The sequence below is a fragment of the Cygnus olor genome, chromosome 20 (genome assembly GCF_009769625.2).
Source record: "Cygnus olor isolate bCygOlo1 chromosome 20, bCygOlo1.pri.v2, whole genome shotgun sequence".
Taxonomy (NCBI): Eukaryota; Metazoa; Chordata; class Aves; order Anseriformes; family Anatidae; genus Cygnus; species Cygnus olor.
Window position 1 is genome coordinate 11,893,837 of NC_049188.1, and position 24,460 is coordinate 11,918,296.

Sequence of the window (24,460 nt, forward strand, 5' to 3'; positions counted from 1 at the left end):
TCTGCTATACCTTTTGTTCCACTGTTTGTTTTTTGGTTCATCTTAGCATTTCTCAAAGACATCAAACGTAGACATTTGATCTAAAATATAAATAATAGTTATATTGGAGGAGAACATTATATTCAACCCACAATCATATTCAATAGTGAGGCAACTAGGCCCCTTTGTTGGGATGGAAAATTATCTAAAGCTCCATCTCTGATACAGCTTAGATATAGTCTTTGATTAGCAGGAATACCAGCGTTCAGAACAAAAGAGTGGCACTGCAGACTTTCCAGGATATGAGCTTAAAATTAATGGCTTGAGTTGTGGTTAGTATTTCCCTAAAAATCAGGTGGACTATAGGCAATGGATCTTGTTTGTATAGATGTGAGCAAATGGACCCTGGGCAGTGAGGGGATAAGTAGCAAATACTTATTAATATGTAGGTGTGGCTCTTTGTTCAAGCATGTAGGAGGCTGAGTCCAATACATCACCTCTCACCTCATGTTTCTGAAGAGTTGGAAGTGGCAGAAGAATGTTGCAGTGGGCACAGGTCAGCAGCAAGTCGTAAGACCAGGTGTCTTTAAGAGCTTGAGGTGATGTAGAAAGTCTGCCTCTTGTGGGAGAAGGAAAGCCAACCATCTTTTTGTTCTTTGAAGGTTTGGGAGAGGTTTTGGAGGTCAATGGATGGTACCTTCCTTTCCCTTTGGGACTGAGATCTTTCCATGCCATTGCCTTTTCAGAGCTGGAAGAGGGAGCCAGGGAGGTAGAAGACTGTGGTGGATCACTGCTGGGTTTTGAAGTTGACTGGCTAGCAAGAACTTCTGTCAGCTTATGAGTTGTACTGGTTTTATTCTGCTAAAAAGAAAACACTAATGAAGTAAAAATTTGCATTACACCCAACTGCATGGTATCCTGTGGTTTCCAACAGAGATGAGTCTTTGGGAAGGGCAGTGGAGACCATGTCATAGTGATGCTGCAGCTGAATATGTTGTATCATTAAACTATAATTTGAAGAGCCAAGATTCACTGCCTTTTCTTATCTAATATACAGCTTTTTGGAAAAATAACCTGACTGAAATTAAACACAGATCATTCTCTTGTTCAGTTTCAAATATGCTTACCAGATGTTGGGAGTACTGGTCATCTGGGAATGACTTATTGCACCTCACACACAGATTGTCAGCGGTACCTTCAGAAGAAATAAAATGCAGACAGAAGTAATCTACATAGGCTGCCCAGATCCACTTATGGTCACTGGTGATAGAGAAACAGATAATGTTGATTCCATTAGCCAAGAAGAAATTAGAGCTGTGACTATATTTTGCTTTTGGCATCGCTCAAAACTAAACCACCATCCCTTCTCACATACTTCAGAGTATTTGAAATTCCACTACAGCGCTGTGTTTTGTGGCTCAGGATGGTTCACTCCTGCCTTGGCCTAGCTTATTCTAGGCTAGGACTGTGTATATCCCTGTAGCCAGGGGGTTTTGCTCTCTACAGTTCATTTTACCAACCACTAAGTGGTTTCTGTTCTTTTCTGGAACCTTTGACAGGATTCATGATTTTGTTTTGTTTTGTTTTGACGTACTCTGTTCAATACCTTAGGCCTAATAAAGCTGTTCTCAACTTCAAGAAATAAGTGGCTTCAGATATGAAGTATTCAGAAATTTTAAATCATTTTTGCTCTGTGTGACAAGTAGAAAGAGGAAGATCCAGTTATTTTCTGACAGAAGGAATTTCACTTCCAGCCTATAAGGGCAGCATAACAGAACGTGGCCGATAAGCCAGCAGTGAGTGGAATCATTCTGGCTTTACAATAACCAGCATAATAGAAAGCAACATTTGTCCCTTTCACTGTGGTTAGTTAAACAACAATTTCCTTCAGCCTGCATTACTGAGAACTGTAGAGAAGGCAGGAGGATTTTCATCAACATTTAACAGAGTTGACCCAGTACATAACAATGAGGAATTTTGCTTACCAGTGGAGTAAATAAATTTTGCATTAGTAGATGCTTCACTGATTTGAAAGTTCATGTCCTTATGACAGGACATACCACTGTTCTGACAAATATCTTTGTGTTTGTTCTGGTCTTTGTACATGACATATTTGTTACACTCCCAACACCATTTGGTTCGACTGGCACAGGTGTTTAGGTGTTCCTGAAGTTTGTTGAAGGGCATTTCCAGCTCACAGATTTTGCATTTCATTACTCGTTTGTGGCATTGCTTGGCCTGAACATAAACAGAGGAAATTATTCCAAACTTTCTATCAATACCAAAAGGGGGCACTGGGTGACATCAGTGACAAACTGTTTAAGAATATCCTCCCTAAGAAGTATCTACACAGGCAAATGAAGGTATAGCTGTGTTAAGAGTTCACCTGTCTAGGCTAGCTATAATTTAGGAGGATTTAGGCAATAGAAAGAAAAATGTGAATCATGTGCTATGTCAGTATAGGTTGTCAGCAGAGCACAAGCCTACCCTGAAAACTCTAATACTTCAGCTAACACCACTAAGGGAAGCCTTTTGTGTCTTCATTGATTTGTTTCCATGAAATGGTTAAACTAAAGCTAGCATAGACATGCTGTTCTCACTTCCCAGCTTCTGCCAATTCTTTTGTGAATCTCTTCCTTAGCCATTTCCTTGGCCTTACCCTTATGCAGTTTTAATGCATAGTTTCTGTGTGACTAAAGATTCTCACTTTGTACAGCCTCCCTTTTGGACAAGCAGGTAATATGAGTGTGTGAGTAGGGCAGAAATATCTTTAAGCAGCCCTTGAAGAACAGCAGCCTGAATAGCCAAGAATGAGAAAGTAACAGATTATCATAGAATCGACATAGAATCATAGAATGGCTTGGGTTGGATTGGATCTTAAAGATCATCTAACTCCAACCCCCCCCTGCCATAGGCAGGGATGCCACCCACTCGATCAGGTTGGACAAGGCCCCATCCAGCCTGGCCTTGAACACCTCCAGGGATGGGGCATCCACAACTTCTCTGGACACCCTGTTCCAGTGCCTCATACAGTGAAGAATTTCCTCCTAATGTCTAAACTAAATCTATCCTCTTTTAGTGTAAGACCATTCCCCCTTGTCTTATCATTTTCAACCCAGTAAAGAGTCCTTCTCCATCTTTTTTATAAGACCCCTTTAAGTATTGAAAGGCTGCAGTGAGGTCTCCCTGGAGCCTTCTCTTCTCCAGGCTGAACATCCCCATCTCTCTCAGCCTTTCTTCACAGAAGAAGTGCTCCAGCCCTCTGATCATCTTTGTAGCCCTCCTCTGGACTTGCTCTAACAGGTCCACATCTTTCTTGTGCTGGGGACCCCAAACCTAGATGCAGGTTGAGCATCTACTACTGGAGCAGGTACTCCAGGTTGAGCCTCACAAGGGCAGAGTAGAGGGGGACAATCACCTCCCTCCACCTTCTGGTCATTCCTCTTGATGGAGCCCAGGATACAGTTGGCCTTCTAGGCTTCAAGCGCGTATTGCTGGCTCATTATCTCCTGGAGCAGACAACTGTACTGGGTCTGGCTGGGATGGAGTTAACTTTCCCTGAAGCAGTCCGTATAATGCTGTGCTCTGCAATTCTAGATGGAACAGCATTGGTATCACACCAATGCTTTGTCTATTGCTGAGCAGTGTTGGCACAGCATCGAGACTTCCTCCAACCCCCTCCAAGAGCCAGCAGGCTGGGGGTGGGCAAGACATGGGGACAGGACATCACCAGGGCAGCTGACCTAACCCAACCAAAGGGATGTTCCATACCATATGATGTTACACTCAGCAATAAAAGGTGGGAAAGGGGAAGGAGAGGGGAGGCTCTCATTATTAATAGTCTGTCCTCCCAAAAAACTGCTACATGTATTGAGGCCCAGCTTCCCAGGACGTGGCAAAACATCACTTGTTGATGTGAAGTAGGGAAATTTTATTTTCTCTCTCTCTGCTTCCACAAAGCCTTTGCTTGTTCGTTTGTCTTTTCTCTCTTCCTTTTCTCTTTAATTCAATTATCCTTATCTCAACACGTGAGTGTTTCTTTTTTTCTTTCCAACATACTTTCTTCTCCCCCTCTTCTTCTGAGGGCAAGTGAGAGAGCAGTTGTGTTGGAGTTCAGCCACGCAGCAAGGTAAAACCACAACAACGACTACCATGGGATATACTTATTTACAAGCAGAAAAAGGTAGGTCAAAACACTGCCACTGCTGAGAGGTTTAAGTTTTATCATAGTCCATTACTAAGTCAGGGATTTATACATTTTTGCTGTTGAATCCATCAGTGTGATTCTTGGTGTCTGGTCAAAGGTGTCAGCCTTGAGGGTGACAAGTATTGCACTCCATACTTACCATGTGATGCTCCAACTGATATTGCTGCATGCCTTGGCAGCAAAGATTACATCTGACCTGCAAGTGAAACAACAGTTCATTGGGAGCATAAGACTATAGTTAGTGCTTTCACATGTCAATGCAACTTCAAGCTGCTGAGATGATCTCCATGTCATTTTGATCCCCATCATCAAGAGGCTGTTGGTGAATTATTGTTTCTCTTCAGGCCTGAGCTGTGTTGATGAGATTTCGAGGAACACATACCTGGTGATTCTGCAGGAAGCTGTCATTCTATGTGGGTATCCAGTTCTCAAAGGTCCCCATGTGAAATGCAAAGTGTGACATGAAATGCAAAGTCTGTGTGTGTTTGTATGCATGGGTGTGTTCAAAATTTTGACTGAGGTTTAATTTAAAAGTATAGTGCTGGTATTCAGCTAGTCTAAATTATAACAGTCCCTATGAAAACATATGAATTATACCAGTTTTCTGGAAATTTGCCATGAAAGCTACTCATGTGTTCTCCCATGCAACTGAGATCAATGAAAGTGCTAAAACAATAAATCTAGTAAGACAGAATAAAAAGTCATACCTGGGTATTCACTGGTCAGCATGGTACCTCTAACTACAGGGTTCTTAACACTATATAAAAATGTCATGTCATGTCCTCATTATATGAAAAGCTGATATATTCACCCTGCCAGTTCAGTTTTGTTTATAAAAAAAAATGTTAATTATTGATGTAGCTTAGTACCAGTAAGGTTTATATCAGATCAGTTATTGTCTGTCTTCCTCTATTCAAATCATTTAGCTTTATGCTAGAGCAGGCACCGTTCATCCTTCTACGGTTGAAATAACGTTGGTGTAATAGCCTACAGGAGGCATAAACTTTGTATTGCATGCTCTGGCTAATTCATGAGCAATAGGAGCATGTATCCATACCTGATCTGTAATTTGCATTGCTGGCAGAGCTGGGATACCATAGTGCAAACTGTATTCCATTAAGCTGCATGTGCAATGAGATCAAAAGGTGCTGTAACCAAAACTGAAGGGTCATTTCAGACCCTTACAGATTTTCTGTTCAATTACAGAAGTTAAAATCTAGTTAATATAGAGCACTGTACCATAAACATACGTCTAGGCTGGCAGAGCTTTATGCTGCTTTCCCTGAAGAAAATATAGCATTCCTTACCTGCTTGTGTGCTTCTGTTTGATGACTTTTCATATCATTTCGAGCAAGTGGTTTATCACATTCTGGACAGAGAGTGAAAAACCGCAAGCAGTGGGCCTCATGGAGGGAGAAATTGGCAGCAGACACACCTCGTTTACTACCAAGAACAAAAATGGGGAAGAGAGAGGAGTAAATGAACCAGTGTGGTGGGTTGACCCTGGCCAGCAGCCAAGCACCCACACAGCTGCATGCTCGCCTCCCAATACACACTGCAGTGGGCCCCAGATCCTGTGGCAGGAGGTACTGGTGCCTGACAGAAGATAGTGATGGTCATGGGGACATAACAGCTAAAGGCAAGCCCACACTACCATTCTAGCCTACAAGAGCAGGAAGTCTGCTGGAAAGGATGTGCATACTTCCAGTTCTGCTGTTTATAGAAGGCATGTGAGGCAGAGTAGCTGATACCATTTGGGATTTCTGCACAGGCGGATTTTCTGCGGTCAGTGAGGGCAGCCCCTGGCAAACAGGGCTGCCCACAGCAACCTCTTGCCATGGGCCTCAGCCCTTGCCACCACCTGGCTGATGTCATCATGGCCATTGTTCTCACGGCCCACCCAGGCAGAAGGGCTGTGGGGCTGTTGCTGCATGTCTGGTTTGCAGCGAGCAGGGAGGGCAGGGGCGAACTGTGTCCCCCTCCACCTCTGGAGCAGTGGTTACACTAGCATCTAGTCTCATAAACCCACCTTGACCTCCCTGGGGCACTGCTGGCTCACCCAGGCCAGAGCAGTGCTCATGTCACAAATGAGAACTGCCAGCTAGTGGAGGGGAAATATTTGCCCACTGACACCATGGGGTAGAAGCCCGGCATTGGTCCTGCAGCCTCACCTCACTGAGTCCTGCAGCAGTGCTGTTCAGCCCTGCCCCAGCAGCCTCCCAGGCCCTACTGTTCCCCCAGTGAACCTTGGACCCCTTCAGTATTCAAGAATGTGCAAGGTGAAACCTAAAGCCTGCATTAACTGATTTCATCTTTTGTCCCTGGAGATATTTTACCGTGGCTGGGACTGACTGACAGCATTAAGAAGCCACAGGTGCAGCAGGTCCTGCCACTAGATCTCAGCTGGGGGTCATGCAGGTCTACATTTTTACATAGGGAGCTTATGAAGAAATGTAAGTTAGAGAGAAACAGGAACAGAATATCACATCTTTATTCCAATGCCAGTACCCACATCTTCAGGCTTTTCTGATGAAGGCCTAGCATTTCTTATACCTGTTACTACAACTGATCCCTTATAGCAGTGCAATGTGAGGAGCTCTTCTCTGATGTCATACATCTTGCCAGGTGTGGAACTGCAGGTACAGGAGATGCAGCAAATATGAACTGATATTCTTAGTCTGTAAAATGGGACAATAATATTTAACTTGTCTATTATGCAGAGGTATTGGGAAGAATCATTCATTAGTAATTGCATAATGTATTGTAATGCCATATGCAACAGATGTCCCAGATGTTAACTCAGAAATTGGTGTGGTTCATTTCCCACCAATAAAAACACCTTCTGTCCTTCTGTCCCCCTATTTCTCTCTGGGGGGGGGGGGGGGAAAAAGCCCATTAAGTCATTATCTAGACCTGGGAATAACGAGTGTTTATCTAGATTTTGTAACACAAATTATGTAATGAAGCAGAGAAAAGGCTTTTGAACAAATATGTTAATGAGATGGCAGCTAAGGGAAAGGTTACAGAGTTGCCAATTCCAAATCAAGTTTTTTATTGTCATTTTCTTTATTTTTTTTTCTTTTGTAGTCATTAGCCTGCACCACATTTTAATGTGCTTTAGGGTTTCATGCAAACTATACAGGAAATACCTATTCTAGTTCAAGAAAGCCTGATCAGCAACACATGCTGACTGAGAAAACCCCACTGACTCAAAATTCATAATGAGGGCTTTTATGTAGAAAGTTGTTGGGCACAGGGATTGTACTGAAAGGACTGCTCGTTCAGAGTCTGAAAAGCTTTTCTTGGAAAAATATCAGATGCTCCACTGGGAACTTAGTTGAAAGATATTCCTAAAGCAACACAGTGGACTGGCAGTAGCTGTGAAAGTACTGACTGAAGGGAAAACAGGAAATAATGAGACCGTGATGTTTTCTGAATGCTGGTAATAACTCTTTCCATTTAAATCCTGTGTAAACCTTGCAGTGCTTAATATTATTGTAGAAGACCTCTTCTAGACATCTTTTTAAGGCAAGCATCACACAAAGGTAAGTTCTGAACTGGTTGTTTTTTTTAAATGTGATTTTCAAAAACCTGGGTGGAAGACTGTTCTTTTTCTGCGAAGTCCTAGAATGCCTCAGTGTCAGTTGTTTTCATTTGTGTTTCTCAGTGTCAAGTATCAGAGGTCTTACATTCCTCATTTAATATAATTTTGTTAAACTTTTGTACCTCTGCGTGTTGTGTGGAGCCTGAAGCACTGAAATAATTTTAAAAAGAAATTGACAAGAGTTTTTGTTTTGAGAGGAGTAACAGTTATCTAAGTCAAATGGGCTGCTTTTAAACAGGCAAACTATACTTTTGTGCTTGGACAGCATTTGAATTAGAGGAGGACAGTATGTTTTTCTGAAATTCAGTGAATTAACTGGTACCTGCAAAGCCTCATTGCCACAAACCATTCATATCCAGCAATAACAAGAGTAATTGGGGTGATTGGCTTGTAGTGATAAGAAAAAATCAGAAAAGTGGCTTATTGGGAACAAATTAAGCTGTACTCCAATCTTAATTTTCCATTTTTTTCTGCTTAGACTGCTGATCCTGGACTTCTTACCTCCCAAGAGGACTTGACTCCTAGTCTCTTTCTACTAACCCAAACAATGCAGGTCAGTGATTGTTAACAAGTCTCCAGTAGCGTCCCACTTCTCAGTGGAACTCTTTACAATGACTCGCATCATATGGAAAATACATTTATTCTGGTATCTATAGTAAAAAATGGGAGATCAAAAGGCTCTATTTGTTGTTGACAATGCTGCTAAGCTCATCTATGAACTTGCTGTCTTGAAAAGAGCCAGCTGTTACTGTCTCTGCTGTTCCTCTTCCCACCTCAGCCATAACTGGCCAAGTTCCTTGAGCTGGCTCTGGAGGTCACTGAACACTTCATTGAATCTATTCAGCTCACTAACTCAGCAGAAAATGTTCTGCTTTCTTTGTTGAGTTCGTTTTCTGCCAGATCAATCAGCTGAGGGAAGACTCCAACGAGTCCTAGTGCCAGTGGCTAAGAAACAGCAAGAGAGTCAGGGCAGGTCAGTGGCTGTGAGCCATTAGATGGGCTTGGCTCTGTTAATACATCATGCCCTTGGTTCTTGATATGCTTTAAAATACCCATGGTTACCAGGGTAGAAAACAGTGCGCAAGGCAGTAAATGGGAGCAGTATGTCTGGTAACCATGGAAAGGGTTTAAGATACAAGAGACCTTATTCAACTCCTGGTTCCACTCCTTGTCACCACCCATGCCTAAGTCCCTTTGTAATATAAAGATTTGAGTTCCTTTGTAAACTCATTTGAAACTTACTACCAAGAAAAACAAGAGCAACATTATTATTCAATGTTTGGGTATCGAAATTTAGCCCAAAGGCTGCTACAATCTCCACTTTCTAGACTGTGTCTGCAACGAAAATCTAATTTTACCTACTGCCTTTAAAGCAATAGTTTAAGACTGTGAAACCACACATATCACGTATACATTTCTCAGTATTGCTCTGATTTCTACTATGTTCAGAGTAGTAAAGTATTTTTTTTTTCTTGAAGGCTGCAGTTAGTGCTTAATTAGCGTGAATTGCATTTCGGGCTGCAAGGAGAGAGTGGATGGGTAGGTTTTGGGGGGAAAGATTGGGGGGGAGGGGGAAGATGGTGGTGTTGATTGCTCTTTTCTGAACCACCTATAACCCCTCCTGCTGGAGGTTTTTTAAGCATGATGGTCTCTTTGCAGCTTCCTTTGCCTCGCTGTCAGACTTGTTCTGTAAAGCAAGCAGCCAAAGCTTTGTCCTTCCCCTTGGAACACTGATGAGGAAGCAAATTATGTGAAAGAACTGCCATTCCTGTAGCACTCTCTGATTCAGCCAGTGCCAAATGTATCTGAGTTGTGAGCACAGACTGAGGGAGAGAGAGAACAGCTGGAAGACTTGCCAAATCAAACTTGAGCCTCTGTACTTCTCTCTGTTGGTGTATGCTGATCTCTTTGAGATCAGAGCCCAGCCTTGGCCTGTATTGTAAACTGCTCTCCTCCCACTTTTCTTCCAATCATGCTCTCCCCATCCTTCATCCTGGTGATGCACTGCAAAGCGTTTCCTTATCTGAACATAGGTATCTTCTCTCTTGTTCTCACTCAATATTCTTCATCTTGTCCATGTTTTTACTGTTTGTGATGACATGTGAATGTGTAGTTCTAACATCTGGATTCATTCAATTTTTTGCCCCCCCAGTGCTTAGAGTAGAGCACGAATTGACACATTTAAACCTTCAATGGATTATAAAATAGTGATGGAGGTATCTTAAATATGAAATGTGCAGTGGAAAGATGTCTTGAGCAAGGGGGGGAACGAGGTCAGAATTTACCTTTCAGTGTTACAGGTTCAGATCAGTGAAGGACTTGCTACTCTGCTACAGCAGGCTGCAGTGCTTGATTTTAGCTGAATTCCTAGCAGACTTCCAAAGGGACTGTAGTTGGCACTAATTCAATTTCATAGAATTATAGAATCATAGAATATCCCAAGTTGGAAGGGACCCACAAAGATCATCGAGTCCAACTCCTGGCACCACACAGGTCTACACAAAAATTCAGACCATGTGACTAAGAGCACAGTCCAAATGCTTCTTAAACTCCAACAGGCTTGGTGCAGTGACTACATCCCTGAGGAGCCTGTTCCAGTGCGCAACAACCCTCTCAGTGAAGAACCTCTTCCTGATATCCAGCATGAACCTCCCTGTCGCAGCTTGACACCATTCCCTTGGGTCCTATCACTGGTCACTAAAGAGAATAGATCGGTGCCTGCCCCTCTACTTCCCCTTGTAAGGAAGCTGTAGACCGCGATGAGGTCTCCCCTCAGCCTCCTCTTTTCCAGGCTGAACAGGCCTAGTGACCTCAGCCGCTCCTTGTACGTCTTCCCCTCTAGGCCCTTCACCATCTTTGTAGCCCTTCTCTGGACACTCTCCAATAGTTTCACATCCTTTTAGTACCGTTGTGCCCAGAACTGCACACAGTGCTCGAGGTGAGGCCACACCAATGCAGAGCAGAGCAGGACAATCACTTCCCTCGACCAACTAGCAATGCCATGCTTGATGTTCCCCAGGATATGTTTGGCCCTCCTGGCTGCCAGGGCACACTGCTACACTGCTGTCTCATGTTCAACTTGATATGCTGAATTTCTTCTCAGCAGAGTCAGCACAGGCATTTTTCACACACATGCAAATATACAAGTCAACCTGCTCTCTTCCTAAAGCAAACCTCTAGAAAAGGAGCCCACTTAGAAAAAAAAAAAAAAAAAAAAAAGTTGCTTGCTTTCATTTGTATGATCATATTTATCATTTTTCTTTTGCTTTAGTATATTGCTGGGAGAGATCAGCCTTATATTTAGGTTTCTGAACTCAGTTTACCACTGCTGGTCTTGATTCATGAAAAGTTTACAGCTGCCTTCTTTAGGGCCTGGGTATCAGATAAAGACACACTCAGATTTAAAGGAGATTTAGATTTAGACATGCCCTCTTTCAAATTGGTACTGAGTGTTGTTCCTCCTGGATCTCCCTTTCTCATTCTACTGGTGCTGACCAGCAGCTCCACTGGAAGAGGTGGAAAGTGGGTATTTATCTCTAAAGGTCAGGTACTTGCTGGTCTTGACACCTCCCTGGTTTTCCCCTTTCCTCATTCCTTTCTGCTCTCTACTCCCCTGGGAGGCCTGCACTGTCTTCCCATCCCTGACCCAGATCACTTATTTCTAGAAACCCGAGGGAACACCGTGTTTCAGTCCCTTTCTCCTCCCAAAAGCACCCCCTCTGCTTGACAGTTGCTATATGAATAGCAAAAGATAGCAAATCATATTGCACTGGTCTGTCAGACAAAGTGAACCATAGTACAAATCCTCTGGAGCTAACTCTTTGCATTTTCTTATTTAAATGCTTGTAGTGCTTTTTCTTTGTTGACTAGGAAGCATTTTTTCATTGGATACTGGCCGCAGGAATGCAAGCTTTGGCTGATTCCCCACTTTCTGCTAGGCTCTGTGATGGTGTGAAGTTTCCTCTGTGTTGGTAAGTTACCCAGAGGGATTGCTGCTAAAGGTTTGAAGATTTGGAATCTGTACAGATCCGGTTGGCCACTGTTTTCCTTAGTGGACATTCATTGCTTTTACAAACAGAACAGTAACATTGGAGTGTCTTGTTTTGAACTTCTATCACTCAAGATATTCTGGTCCACATAGGACAAACAGTGCAAGTTGTAGTCAGAGCTCCCTCATTACTTGCTGTGGAATCCGAAATTCTTTATTTCCATGCTCGCTGCCTGGTAAGTCTGCAGGATCAAATTGTCAAGATGTGGTCTTTGCTGTCTTCAGTTTCAGGTGGCTGTTGACATCACAGAAGCAGAGCATAAAAATCAAAAAATTCTTTGTCTTCAGTCTGGTTTCCAGTCTCTCCATCCTCCACTTCTGTCTTTCCCTTCTGCCATGTCAACAGTGCTTGCCACCCTTTCAGAAGTGCCCTCACTTCTGATTCTGTGGCTATACTGCAGACCAAATCACTGAAATGATTGAATATTGAAATGATTGAATATTGAAAATAACCTTTCAAATTAACCAGTCTGTGTTATTTTTAACTTGGATCACAGACACACAGTCCCTCACAAAATAATAGGAAGTGAAACACAGCCATGCATGCAAGCCTTCACACACCTTTGTTTTGGGGAGACCCCCCTGCAGGTTTAACTCTCCAGTTCCCCAAGGGAGCTCCATCCTTCCCCGCCATGTAAATGAGTGAGAGATGATCCTCCCTTGCCATCAGCACCACCAGCCAGAGCACCTGAGAGAAGCCTGGGTCAGCATTTTGGTCCCACGGTTAATGTGTGTTAAGAGAATCTGTGGTCACTGGCAAGCACTGTGAGCACTATGAACGTGGAGAAAACTTTTTCCCAGCTGGGGCGGAAACGTGATAGGCGGCCATCGAGTATCTCTCCTTGTTCACAGAGTGTCTGCAAGAAGCAGTGCAGAGATAGATGGACGTGAGGAACAAGGGAAGGGGAAAGGCCCCTTGTTATGGACCAGAGCCCATATGGTGGAGCGAGCCCCCTGGCTCTAGATCGGGCCGAGATCTCCCAGGTGTCTGTCGGTCGGGGACGCGGGCACCTGCTCCCGCGTCCTCCAGCGCTGCTGCCGGCTGTCCCGGGGGTGCCAGGGACGCCGCACGGCCGGGACGCCCCCGGGTCGGCAGGGCGGGCGCTGGCTGAGGGGTGCTGAGCTGGCGCCAGACCGGCAGCTCTCCGCCGGCTCGCTCGCCCCGGATCCGCGTCTGCACCGCTACGCGGAGGCCCGGCCCAGGCAGGGCGGAGGCGGCTCCCGGCAGGGCGCGGGCGGGCCCGGTGTCCCCGCCAGGGCGCGGGCGGGTCGCGTCGCCCCCCGCCATGTCCCTCCCGCCGCGGCCCCGCCGCCCCGTACTTAAGGCGGCGGCGGCGGGCGCCGCTCCTGCTCGCGCCCTGACCGTGTCTCCCCGCAGAAGATGGCCCCGACGTGCCTGCGGCCCCTGCTGAGGTACCGGTCCTTCGCCATTCTCTTCTTCACACCGCTGCTGCTGCTGCCACTGCCGGTCACTGTGCCCACACGGGTAAGTGCCTGCGGGGCTCACGCAGGGAGCGCGGTCCCCCAGGTCCGGGCCCTGCTGCCCGACGGAGCCCGCCCTCCTGCCCCCAGGTCCGGGCCGGGCTGCCCCGAGCCCCGTCCCAGCCAGCCGCACCGGCGCTGCCCAGGAGTGCTGGGCGCCCAGCCTGCTTGCTCGCCTCGTGTGGGGCTCAGCACCCGGCAACCGGTGCAGCGCTGCCCACCAGGTCTACCCTCGATGCATTGTCACTCGCCACCGGAGCGAGCAGTGGCTGATGCCCACCGGGGCACTTTACTCCCTGGCAGTACGCTGAAACATCTTCTTCATGCCACCCTGCCCCAGAGGAATTTCAATGTAGCTCAGAAGGGACCTCAGTCCTCCACCTGTAGGTCTCAGGGACATGTTTTACAGCTTCTGCTCCCAAGTGATCTTCATTGCAGAAGCCCTGAGATGGGAGCCCAGTGCCAATCCATTCATCCAAAGGGATGTGCCAGGGCCAGGACCTGGGCCTCCCACAGACCCAACCCATCTTGTGAATTAGATGCAATTCTTTTTGGCCCAAAGATAAGTAGCTGGCCTGGACAAGTAGAATTGCATCCGAGGTTATCAAGAAATGACTGGCAGTGGACTGAAATACAGGACTTCTGGGTTTTCTAGTTCTGCTGCTGAGGCTCTGAGGTACTCTAAGGAGAGTTGGTGAGTGTCATTCTTCATCCAATGGTGCAGTAAGAAGCCATGCAGCATGTGCAGTGATCATAAGACGGTTTCACATGCAATATACTGAAGTTCACATCCATCTTACTCCAGCGATGGGGTTGGCACTACTCCTTTGATTTCAGAGCAGTTACACAAGCATAAAATTGGAATAACCCACTGAAGACTTTTGTCTTTAATACCTTGTAGCATTCTTGACAAAATGTGAAACCTCTGTTTACAGTATTCTAGCCTACTAGAGCTATAGAGTCTATTCCAGGGCTAAAACCAGTCTTTCTTCTGAGTCACCTGTATTGCTCAGTGTATTTTAAAATATAGAAAACATCATGCACATTTATAAGCAAAATTGCCAGCATGTCTGCTTTACCTGTCTAAGCAGTATCAGGTGTGCCATTCAGTTGAATGCCCATGCTTTACAGAAAGGAATTTCTGGCTGCTAGGCACTACTATGATCAGTACTAGGAAAGATAATTTCCCCCCCAAACAGAGTTCCTTTTCAGTTTTCCAGTAATTGTAGGAATATTGTGTCATAAGTCTTATCTGGGAAAAGTACAATATTTCACAATGGGAGAGTAACATTTCCATCAGTGACTGCTTTTCCAGCTCTCAGTGAGAAGGCAGGTCATTGTTTTTGCTGTGGACTATCCAGAGACCAAAGAAACATTTTGCGACCATTCCCATAAATCACAGACAGATGTAGATAAAGATATTTATTTAATTCCAAATCTTCAGTTGTTTGAATTGGCCACAAGTGTGGGAGTTAATTTATAAGTATGGCTGTATTTTTGAACTTCATGTAAATTATTTACTGTCTGCTGTACAAAACCAGTTTCTTCGGTATTGTGAGTTTTATTCAAAGTAATGTTCTCTTACGGTTGTTTACATGTCTTTCATATTGGCAACAAATTAACCACAGTTAGTTCTAGCACTTAGTTACTGTTGTACAGCTTAAATGGTGTCATGAGCTCACTTTGTATTCATTAAGGAAAGAGACTTAAATAGGATCTATCTGATAGCTTCTAGTCTCTGAAAAAAAACATTTCTCTCAAAACTTGTGCTGTAATTAATCTCCTCTAAATCTGAAAAAAAAAAAAAAATGCCTGCAAAGACTGTTCTCTGGTTCCTAAGCTGTTCTTTCCTTTAAAAAAAAAATAAAAAGGAAAGGAAAGCACACCCCTATTTATAATATTTATAAATATAACCTTACAGCAATTTTAAAATGTCACTGAAACCTCATTTATTTTTGCAATAAAGTCCCATTTGTGCATTAGAATCGGATCCTATAAACACATACTCTAAATATGAGGAAATTCTGAACAGAACACTTTAACTCAAGCTTTACAATGCTGTTTACTGTAGACTAATGAATGCTTACTTCTCCTAACAATTTCAAAAGTACAAACCAAGGAAAGCCAGGTTACGGAAATACCTGACCAACTGTATAAAAAAATGTTACAACATTTCTAAGTTAGGGAATCCCCTTATTAGATAAGAACAGTATGATTTGGGAAAGCAAGTTAATACCTCATATGTCCTTAGCCACTCCTACCACTCGCCCCTCCCCCCAAAAAATATTTTAAAAAATTGTAAGAGTTACCTAAGAACTTTTAAATTGTTCAGTGATATAGTTTCTTGGCTCAGGCATGTTACTAGGCACACTTCAAATAAATGTGAATTTCAGAAAATCTACTCATCCACACTAGGAAATTCAGCCATATATTTAAAAATAGTTAACTAAAAATAGAAATGCCCAGTTCTCCAAACACTATTAAAAATTCTTGGCTCCTGGATGTGAAATCTGCTTACCTCAACTGCCAAGAGGTAATTGCACACTGCAAGCTATGTACCTAGCTGTAGAAGGTGGTGTGTTTGTTTGTTTGTTTGTTTTTCATGCCCAACATTTTATGTGGATGCATTATAAAAAACACCATAGTCAAAAAGATCTTTTTATGCAAGTGACTTCTGAGCAAGACTTAAAATGTACAAATTTAAATCCTCATGTCCCTCCTACCTATTTCTGCATAACTTGTTAGGCTAGAGACAATGGAATGTTTGGTCCCCTTATAAGAGATGGCAATGTTTTTCTTATCTGTAAGTTTAGGATTGTTGTGGTTTTTTGTATTTTTTTTTCTTAAATACATCTTCCATTGTGTTGCAGGAGGCCAAATGTGCATATATCATCATCATCATGGCTGTGTACTGGTGCACTGAAGTTATCCCACTGGCTGTTACTTCCCTCATGCCAGTGGTATTTTTCCCTCTGCTTGGAGTTCAGAGCTCTAAATCAGTAAGGAATAGTTCCTGCTCAATCCATATCTGATAAAGGGAAATCCATTGCTCTGATCCCCCATTGATATATACCAAACAAGCCTGATAGGAAAGCACTCCACTTCTGTTATGCTGGTTTTGAACATGTTAAGCAGGAAGTTGGGTTCTGGTATGGAAAAATGCTGAAATAACTACATATTTGCCCAAGATGTTAAGGGGAGAAGCGGGGAGAGGGGGACTGGGGATGGTAGAGGGAAATGTCCTTCTCTGGGCTTGGATCCTGCTGGAGAACATCACACTAGTACCAGCAGCTTATGTGTTCATAATCCATCCCATTAGAGAGCATTCCTGACATATCCTCTGGGAGATTTTGAAATGCATGAAACAAACTTCCTCTGACATGGTAGACAGCATAATGCCAGCAAGTACACTGTGTCCCCTCCAAAGCTCATTCTGCGAAAGGATAATTGACTGTTTGTGCTAGCAGAAGGGCAGTGCTTTAGCCCAAGGCAGAGAGACTGTATTTAGGTTTACTACTGGCCAGCCAGCTGGTAAGGATGGGTGTGGGTGTTAAAGGTGCTGGTAAACCTATTTTGGAGTTTAGTGTCTCTGCTGTCTACATAATACTTTGAGTCCCTACCAGTCTTTTAGGAAACTGCTATTTCTAGTTAAGCGCTTAGAATCATAGAATCATTAAGGTTGGAAAATACCTCCAAGATCATCTGGCCCAACGATCCCCCTTCCACCAGTATTGCCCACTAAACCACGTCCCTAAACGTCACATCCAACCTTTCCTTAAATGCTCCCAGGGACAGTGACTCCACCACCTCCCTGGAAACGTGATCCAATGCCTAACTACTCCTTCTGACAAGAAATGTCTCCTAGTTTCCAACCTAAACCTCCCCTGGCACAACTTGAGGCCATTCCCTCTAGTCCTATCACTAGTTACCTGTGAGAAGAGGCCAACCCCCAGCTCCCCACCCCTTCCTTTCAGGTAGTTGTAGAGAGCAATGAGGTCTCCCCTGAGCCTCCTCTTCTCCAGACTAAACAATCCCAGTTCCCTCAGCTTCTCCTTATCGGACTTGTGATCCAAACCCTTCACCAGTTTTGTAGCCCTTCTCTGGGCATGCTCCAGGGCTTCAATGTCTTTCCTGTAGTGAGAGGCCCAAAACTGGATACAGTACTCAAGGTGCGGCCTCACTAGAGCAGAGTACAGGGGAACGATCACCTCCCTGGTCCCGCTGGCTACACTATTCCTGATATAAGCCAGGATGCTGTTGGCCTTCTTGGCCACCTGGGCACACTGCTGGTTCATGTTCAGGCAAGCATCAACCAACACCCCCAGATCCTTTTCCTCTGCACAGCTTTCTGGGAGGGAAACAGAGGATTAAGGTTTCCAGAAACTGGAGGTAACTGACGCTGTGACTACTCTTTCTGTCAATGTTGGGATGGAGCCTGGTGCAGTAAATGTCTTTGAGAGGGTGAAAGGCAACATGTACTAGTGAAGCTAGTAGCAATAGGCTACATTTGGGTCCCTGACCTATCTTCTCTGTCTTACAGGTGTGCTTGCAGTATCTAAATGACACAAACATGCTCTTTGTTGGAGGGCTGATTGTTGCAATTTCTGTTGAACAGTGGAATCTTCACAAAAGGATTGCACTAAGGGTCCTGCTGATTCTTGGGGTGAAGCCTGCACTGTAAGAACATTACATTACCTCTTCCTTGCCTGTGTCAATTTAGCAGACACCTAGGAATGGTGTTTAAGAGTCAGCAGAGAAGGGAAGCTTCAAGAACCTCTTTTGCTGTACTTGTACAGAGTTTCCAGAGGTGAAGTCTGTCTGCATGAATGGTTTATTTGTCCTTTAGCCAAAACACAGGCTCATGGGAGGACACCTGTGACTGCAAGACTGCTAAATGTCTTGAATGGGTTGAAAATACTTCTATATCCATGTCAGCCCCTGACTCTATAGTGTCTTACATTTCACATTGAGTCCATGGTTTGATCCTTGGATGAGACTGTACAGGTGGAATTCAGTTTTCCAAAAACAGGCATTCACTTCTTATTGAAATAGCTAGACTGTGGCTGTTGTCATCAAAAAGAGAGAAGCCGTTATCTACAGTAGGGCAGATGATTCATGCCCAAGAAGTGCCCATCAACTGCAAAGTAGTAAGTGTCTGAGTGGAATCAAAGTACCTGGGTTGTTCATGTCTGCAGTCAGGTGAGATAAATCGTACCCTTGCTTCTTGTTTTAGTCAGAATCTCTGTAAAGCCGTGAAGCTGTAAGTCCAACAGCACCTGTGCTATTGTTACCCATATGACATATTATTGTATGTGCTGGCATTCACAGTTCATGTGAAATCCTTTTATCATGACCCCAAGCCATCTGTAGTCCCCACCACCATCTCTGTGAATGGAGACATGGTCATCATCTAAAAGCCATATCCTCCTTCTGGCATGCTTAAGTGGTGCCAGTTCTGTGGCTAGAGTAAGTCTAGCAAAGATAGTGATGGTGAAGAGCATCCAGTACCCATTACTTTGCATCTACAGACAAAAGCCAATTTTACAAGATCCGAAAGCACAGTTTACAATCCTAATACCAATAACCAGGGAAACAACACTTACGGTTCACTCTTACAGAACTACCATTTAAATTTTTTAATCTGGATAAATTCTAGGTGCTCGCCACTGGAGACAAGATGATTCAGACTTAATCATGCATAGACCAAAGAACTAAATGCCTTTCTGGGATTCCTTCACTGAGGGTGGCAGAGCTAGGAGGGAATCTAGCCCTGCTTTGTATTATTGGAGGCTACACACATCCCTGGCTGGACTCTGCTCTCAAAATTACAGTGACTACAGAGCCTAACAGTCTCAGTTTTTTCCTCTTTTCTCATCTGCCTATTTCTCTTTCAGCCTCATGTTGGGATTTATGATAGTCACTGCTTTCCTGTCCATGTGGATAAGTAACACAGCCACCACTGCTATGATGGTTCCCATTGTCCAGGCTGTCCTGGAGCAAATGGATAACACAGAATATGATGTGACCATGATGGAACAAGCAACTGGGCAAACAAATACAGTGATTGAGCTGCAAGAAAAGAATGTATCAGATCCCACTTCAGTGCAGGGTAAGGGCCTGCTAAGGAATGAGTTAACTTGTTACACTCAGAACTCTCTGTCCAAGAAGGACCTTTTTCAAGGAAAGAGGATGTTCACGTGACTGAAAGCTTCTAAATGCATGACATTCAGGTTTTCCAAAATGTTTACCAGTTTTGGTGGCTGTCATTTTGTTATGCTTAGTGCTAGATCCCATGCAGACTGTTATGTTCTTTCCTTCAAGCTGGGCTCATCCACCTGTGGTTTCCCTGGAACTAATGGCCTGCTCAGGGAAGTAAAAAGCATACCTTCTGGGAAATATCTTCCACCCACCCCAGCATCACACTTTCTAAATCTTGTAATTATCAGTGGTATTCAGAGTCTAAGACATGTAGGAATGTTTGAAAAAAATTTTGCAAACTCAATCTGTTTTGGTTGTGGGGTAATAAATACCCATTTGTTGACCAGATTGAATGTGGAGATAGGGAGAAAAAGGAGAAATACTTGAAAAGATACATGGAAAGAGCTGGCATCATTTGACTCCTGGTAGACAACCTACTCTTTGGAACACTTTAGTGTGATCTTACCCTGGTGCTTGACTCAACAAGGTTCTTCTATCACTTCTGTGTTTCTGCTGTAGGTTTCATTTGGCATACTTGCACACATATTCAGTTCCTCTGATCTGACTGTTCCATTGTGCTGGTACAGAGGGCTATATTATGAAATGCTATTAAATATCAAATCTGTGGTACCTTTCTCTTTCAGAGGAGGAAGGATTTTCTCGGGGATTTTCTTGGAGACGTGGTTTCAGAATTAGCATGTTGATCTGACACGATTCCCTGTGTGACTGTGTGCAAGCATGAGCGCAAATGTTGGTAGTGCATACCATGGCCCACACTTCAAGCCTTCTGCCTGGGACACATCATGTCCATTTTCTAGCTTATATGTCTGTGGAAGACCCAGTGTAGAAGAAGGTAGTTCACATGTGCCAGTCATTGCCCTGTTAAGATATTAACTCACAACTGGCATATTTGTCTGGACTTCGGAAATGTAAATTAGATACAACAGTGCTCTCTGCTTTTTGGTTGTTTAATTTCTTACCTCACTAGTGATGGGACAATGCGCTATTACTGTGCAAAGCTCAGGCACTGTGTTTATGTAAGACTTGCAAGCCCAAGAAAATGCTATTTAGTCACACAGTGTTCTGTAAGTTTGCTCATTTCTAGCATCCAAACAGTTGTATTAAGATAATATTTCGTGTTTACAAATGTTGTTTTTAATGTTGATTCTTGAGTCTCAAAAATGAACTTCTGCGGTAAGACTAGAGAAAATAATTTTGATGGATTTCTGTTCTCTTAGAAGGAACTGCTTGGCTTTGCTAATTTATCCCTAACATGCAAGAAAGGTGACAAATGTATGTGAAGAATACCCTTTGGTATTGTTGAATTGGTTGTAATGGTTCTAAATACATTGTCTCACATAATTAGTCCAGTCAGACTTCATGATTAGATTGTTAACCTCAGAGAATAATGAACACAGCAGCAAAATTTCACACTTGATGTAAACTGATGTAATGTATTAACCTTAACAGTTGTGTCAGGCTAGAATTTTGTTTGGGGTGGGCTTTTTCACCCATATTCACAGCTGTTAAAGCTAGTTGAGTTCTTACTGTGATGTTGAAAGGGTTCCAGTGACTACAATATCTGGGTGATGGTAAGCCCCTCTGTGAGGTAGGGAATTGCTTTTGAGAAACTGTGGCACCAAGATGAAAAACAGCATCCTTGGGTCATGTGGAGCCAAATTGTCAACCTCTCTCCTCAGTCCCTCATGAACTCAAGTCTGAAATATTTCGGGACATATCTGTGTGTTGTTTGTTTGTTGTTTTGTTTGTTGTTTTGTTTTTCAATTAAAATGAGGCATATGAAAACTGGAAGCACTGAGCCTGCAGACCTGGTCCTGAACTTTCTGCCTCCCTAACTGTACCTGAGCAAGTCATGTTCTTTGTGTCTAGTCATAAGCAATGGACAAGTCCCTGATGACCCTAGATCTTCTGAGGAAAAGAAAATGAAGAAACGTATATGTAAGGGAATGACACTTTGTGTATGCTATGCTGCCAGCATTGGAGGAACTGCAACACTCACTGGAACAGGACCAAACATGGTATTGAAAGGCCAGATGAATCAGTAAGTCATTCTTGCTGTTTCTTTACTTTTGCTACTTTACTCTTTCTGTGCCAACAGACTAAAGTCATAGTTGACACTTTCAGTTGCAAACTCTAAGCAATAACCAGCTGATGAACTGAAAGTGAGAAATATGTCTGAAGTGAAGGGTATCGTTTTTCTGCTCTGCCCTTTTTTAGGCAGGTATGTGCTGGTATTATAAGTCTCCTGAGAAACTTATGAGATATGAGATAGTGGTTCTTCTGCCTCCTCTTTTTCAATTAAAATGCAGCATATGATTAGGGCAACTGCAGTGAAGAGCTTGAGAAGAACATAGCATTAAGTCTTCTCATTATCTGTTGATTTTAACAACCAGCTGGAAATTTGCTTTTGCTATTTGTCCTGCAGTCATTATTGGTAGATGCAGGTAAGAACAAAAAGCTGCTGTTCTTAAAACTTTGGCTTCAGTCTTTTAAGCTAAGTAGCAACTTTGTCTTCTATTGAAGTGGGAAGAAGTGCAGCTATTAATTTCAGAAGAAGACAATGCTTTCTCTCCTATTATAGTTATTAATGGGGAGGAGGAAAAAACATCCTGTCATGGCATAAATGAGCAGACATGTTGGAAGTGAAAGATACCCAGAACATGCGGGAGCCCTTTCAGCAGTGCTTGTCTTACTGAGACCTAAAATACCAACATCTGTTCCTGTCTTCTTTAGAGTAGAATGCAGGGAAAATTAAGAGGATTGTTTAAGTTCTGCTCTGAAACCCCAGGCTGCCTTCCTATTAACTTCAGTTAAGCTGTGGATGTTGTCTATGATTACTTGTAATGGTTGTCCTGGATTTACATGTCTAATTAGTACTAGGGTATATTAAAGGGAGGGTAGAGTACTAAATGTTTTGGTATTAATACAGAAAGCATTTGTTTTTTCAGGTTATATCCCAACAATAATGATATTGTGAATTTTGCTTCCTGGTTTGGGTTTGCATTCCCAAACATGATTCTGATGTTGGTACTAGCTTGGCTTTGGCTACAGTGCTCCTTCATGGGACTCAAGTATGTATTTAACTATGTGATATTGTGTAAACCACTTAGCTAATGCAGATCACTGAAAAGTTTCTGGATAAAATGAATACACCAACAAGTTATTCATGCTATAAAAGAGAGCAGTTCCATTTCACAGCAACTTTTAAGATTTGGAAACCTTTATGTTTGGGGGGATTCAAGCTAAGCCAAAAGTGCTAGGCAATCTTAATGTTCAGGCAGAATTGCCTTTTTCAATTTAAAATCTGAGAATTTAGGTCCTAGAAGAGCTAGCCTATGTTTTGCTGCCCTTGATTCAAAACTGAGTTTTTTATACTAGGTTGCTCCAAACTGGACAGAGACGTATCCATTCATACACCCCATTCTTCTGTGAGAACTGACATGTCCATATGAAACACTTCAACACCATTGTCATTTCTTTGTTTCTGGCCTCTCCTTTAGTCTGTGTCTCTCCCCAGAAGGAACAGCTTCAGAGTGGCAAGCATGTTAAATCCTTCTAATGTGTTAATACTTACAATGTTTTCTTCTTCCTTTTTCTTAAAGCTTTAAAAAAAGCTGGGGCTGTGGGACAGAGAGAACTGCTAAAGAAAAAGCTGCATACAATGTGCTGAAGGCAGAAATGAAGAAATTAGGCCCTATCTCTTATGCTGAATTCAATGTCCTTATAATGTTTGTTTTGCTGGTTCTCTTGTGGTTTTCCAGACACCCAGGCTTTGTAAAAGGCTGGGCCAGCAGGCTCTTCCCAGATGGAGAAAAGTAAGTTCTGTTTTTTTTTTCACCCTGTACCCTCCCCATTTTGAATCAAATTCCCCTGCTCTTAGATACTGTTTTGATTGATTCCAACTGTATCTGAATTCATGTTTGCTGGGCTGGATCCTCTCTCACACATATAAGACTATCAATTGATATATCACTTGACAGTTTGTACTGCAGTGAAGGCTGGAGACTGGGATATGGAGCAAGCTGAACCTCCTAAAGGAAAAGGAAATTCTGCAGTGCTGGTCTCTGTCACTTTCAAGCACACATTAGCATTTTCTTTGTATGAGTTCCAATCAGCGGTGGTGTTATATAAGTATTCGGTATTATCTCTAAACAATAGCATATGTAGAAACCACTGGGAAATTGATTCGTTGCTTTCAATAGCTTCTTCACATACTGTATGTAGCAAATTAAGAATATAAAATGTGTGATGGGATAATCATTCAGGCCATTTCCTTGCAAGTCATTAGAACACAATCTTTGAATCTTGGCTTGCCCACAAAGAAGGAACCCTGTCCCCAGGAGCCATTTTCATCTCATCTGATTTCATCATGATTTTGATTATTAGTATGTATTATAGCTGTTTTCATTTATTACTGCATTTGTGCTGTGGTAGATCTGAGACACCTCAGTCATGAACTAATGACGTATTTTGCTAATGTATAAACCCCAAACAGAATGGCAAGGAACAGTGATTGCAATGCTGGAAGGCAGCCACATTCTAGAAGAAAGATGTTTTATTTTCTAAGCTATCTTTTCTTCTTTAGGTATATCACTGATTCTGCTCCTGCTGTATTTATTGCTCTGCTATTGTTCATCCTTCCTGCTACCAAACCCAAATTCGTAGGCTGGAATTCAAGCATGTCTGACCCTGAACAGACTGAAGAAGGTATTTAAAAGGGGCGTTGTAACACTGTGAAAGTCACCCAGCTCCAGCTAACATGGCAGAAACATACACTGGATTTGCATGCAGTTCTTCAGGGTAGCTCACCTCCTCACTTCTTGGGCAGGGCTGGAGCATGCTCACTGTTCATATATGTTACCCTTACCCTCACTTGTGTAGGTTTCTCAGTAATATACCTCTGCCTGATGAACCTTTCCCT

At 43.2% G+C, this 24,460-nt stretch overlaps 2 protein-coding genes across 3 annotated transcripts in view; one reads left to right on the forward strand and one right to left on the reverse strand.

Moving 5' to 3' along the window:
• XAF1 (XIAP associated factor 1) lies at positions 1–13,126 on the reverse strand. The gene is made up of 6 exons (XM_040532938.1): positions 12,969–13,126; positions 5,494–5,782; positions 4,326–4,382; positions 1,965–2,217; positions 1,107–1,174; positions 1–840 (listed from the first exon to the last, which is right to left on the reverse strand). The coding sequence occupies exons 1-6, from the start codon at positions 13,124–13,126 to the stop codon at positions 418–420; spliced, it is 1,248 nt and encodes a 415-aa protein (XP_040388872.1). The 3' UTR covers positions 1–417.
• The window catches only part of SLC13A5 (solute carrier family 13 member 5), a 23,721-nt gene continuing 6,791 nt past the window's right edge, over positions 7,531–24,460 (forward strand). Inside the window, exons 1-11 of one of the 2 annotated variants that reach the window (XM_040532564.1) lie at positions 7,531–7,731; positions 8,269–8,343; positions 11,661–11,761; positions 13,217–13,324; positions 16,191–16,319; positions 17,861–17,997; positions 19,215–19,429; positions 21,409–21,580; positions 22,488–22,610; positions 23,142–23,354; positions 24,125–24,246. In XM_040532564.1, the coding sequence (XP_040388498.1) occupies positions 13,220–13,324; positions 16,191–16,319; positions 17,861–17,997; positions 19,215–19,429; positions 21,409–21,580; positions 22,488–22,610; positions 23,142–23,354; positions 24,125–24,246 (1,216 nt within the window). In that variant the 5' untranslated portion in view covers positions 7,531–7,731; positions 8,269–8,343; positions 11,661–11,761; positions 13,217–13,219. Of the gene's footprint in view, positions 7,732–8,268; positions 8,344–10,832; positions 11,762–13,216; positions 13,325–16,190; positions 16,320–17,860; positions 17,998–19,214; positions 19,430–21,408; positions 21,581–22,487; positions 22,611–23,141; positions 23,355–24,124; positions 24,247–24,460 lie in introns of those variants that run through there. The other variant, XM_040532565.1, reaches the window with a different exon arrangement.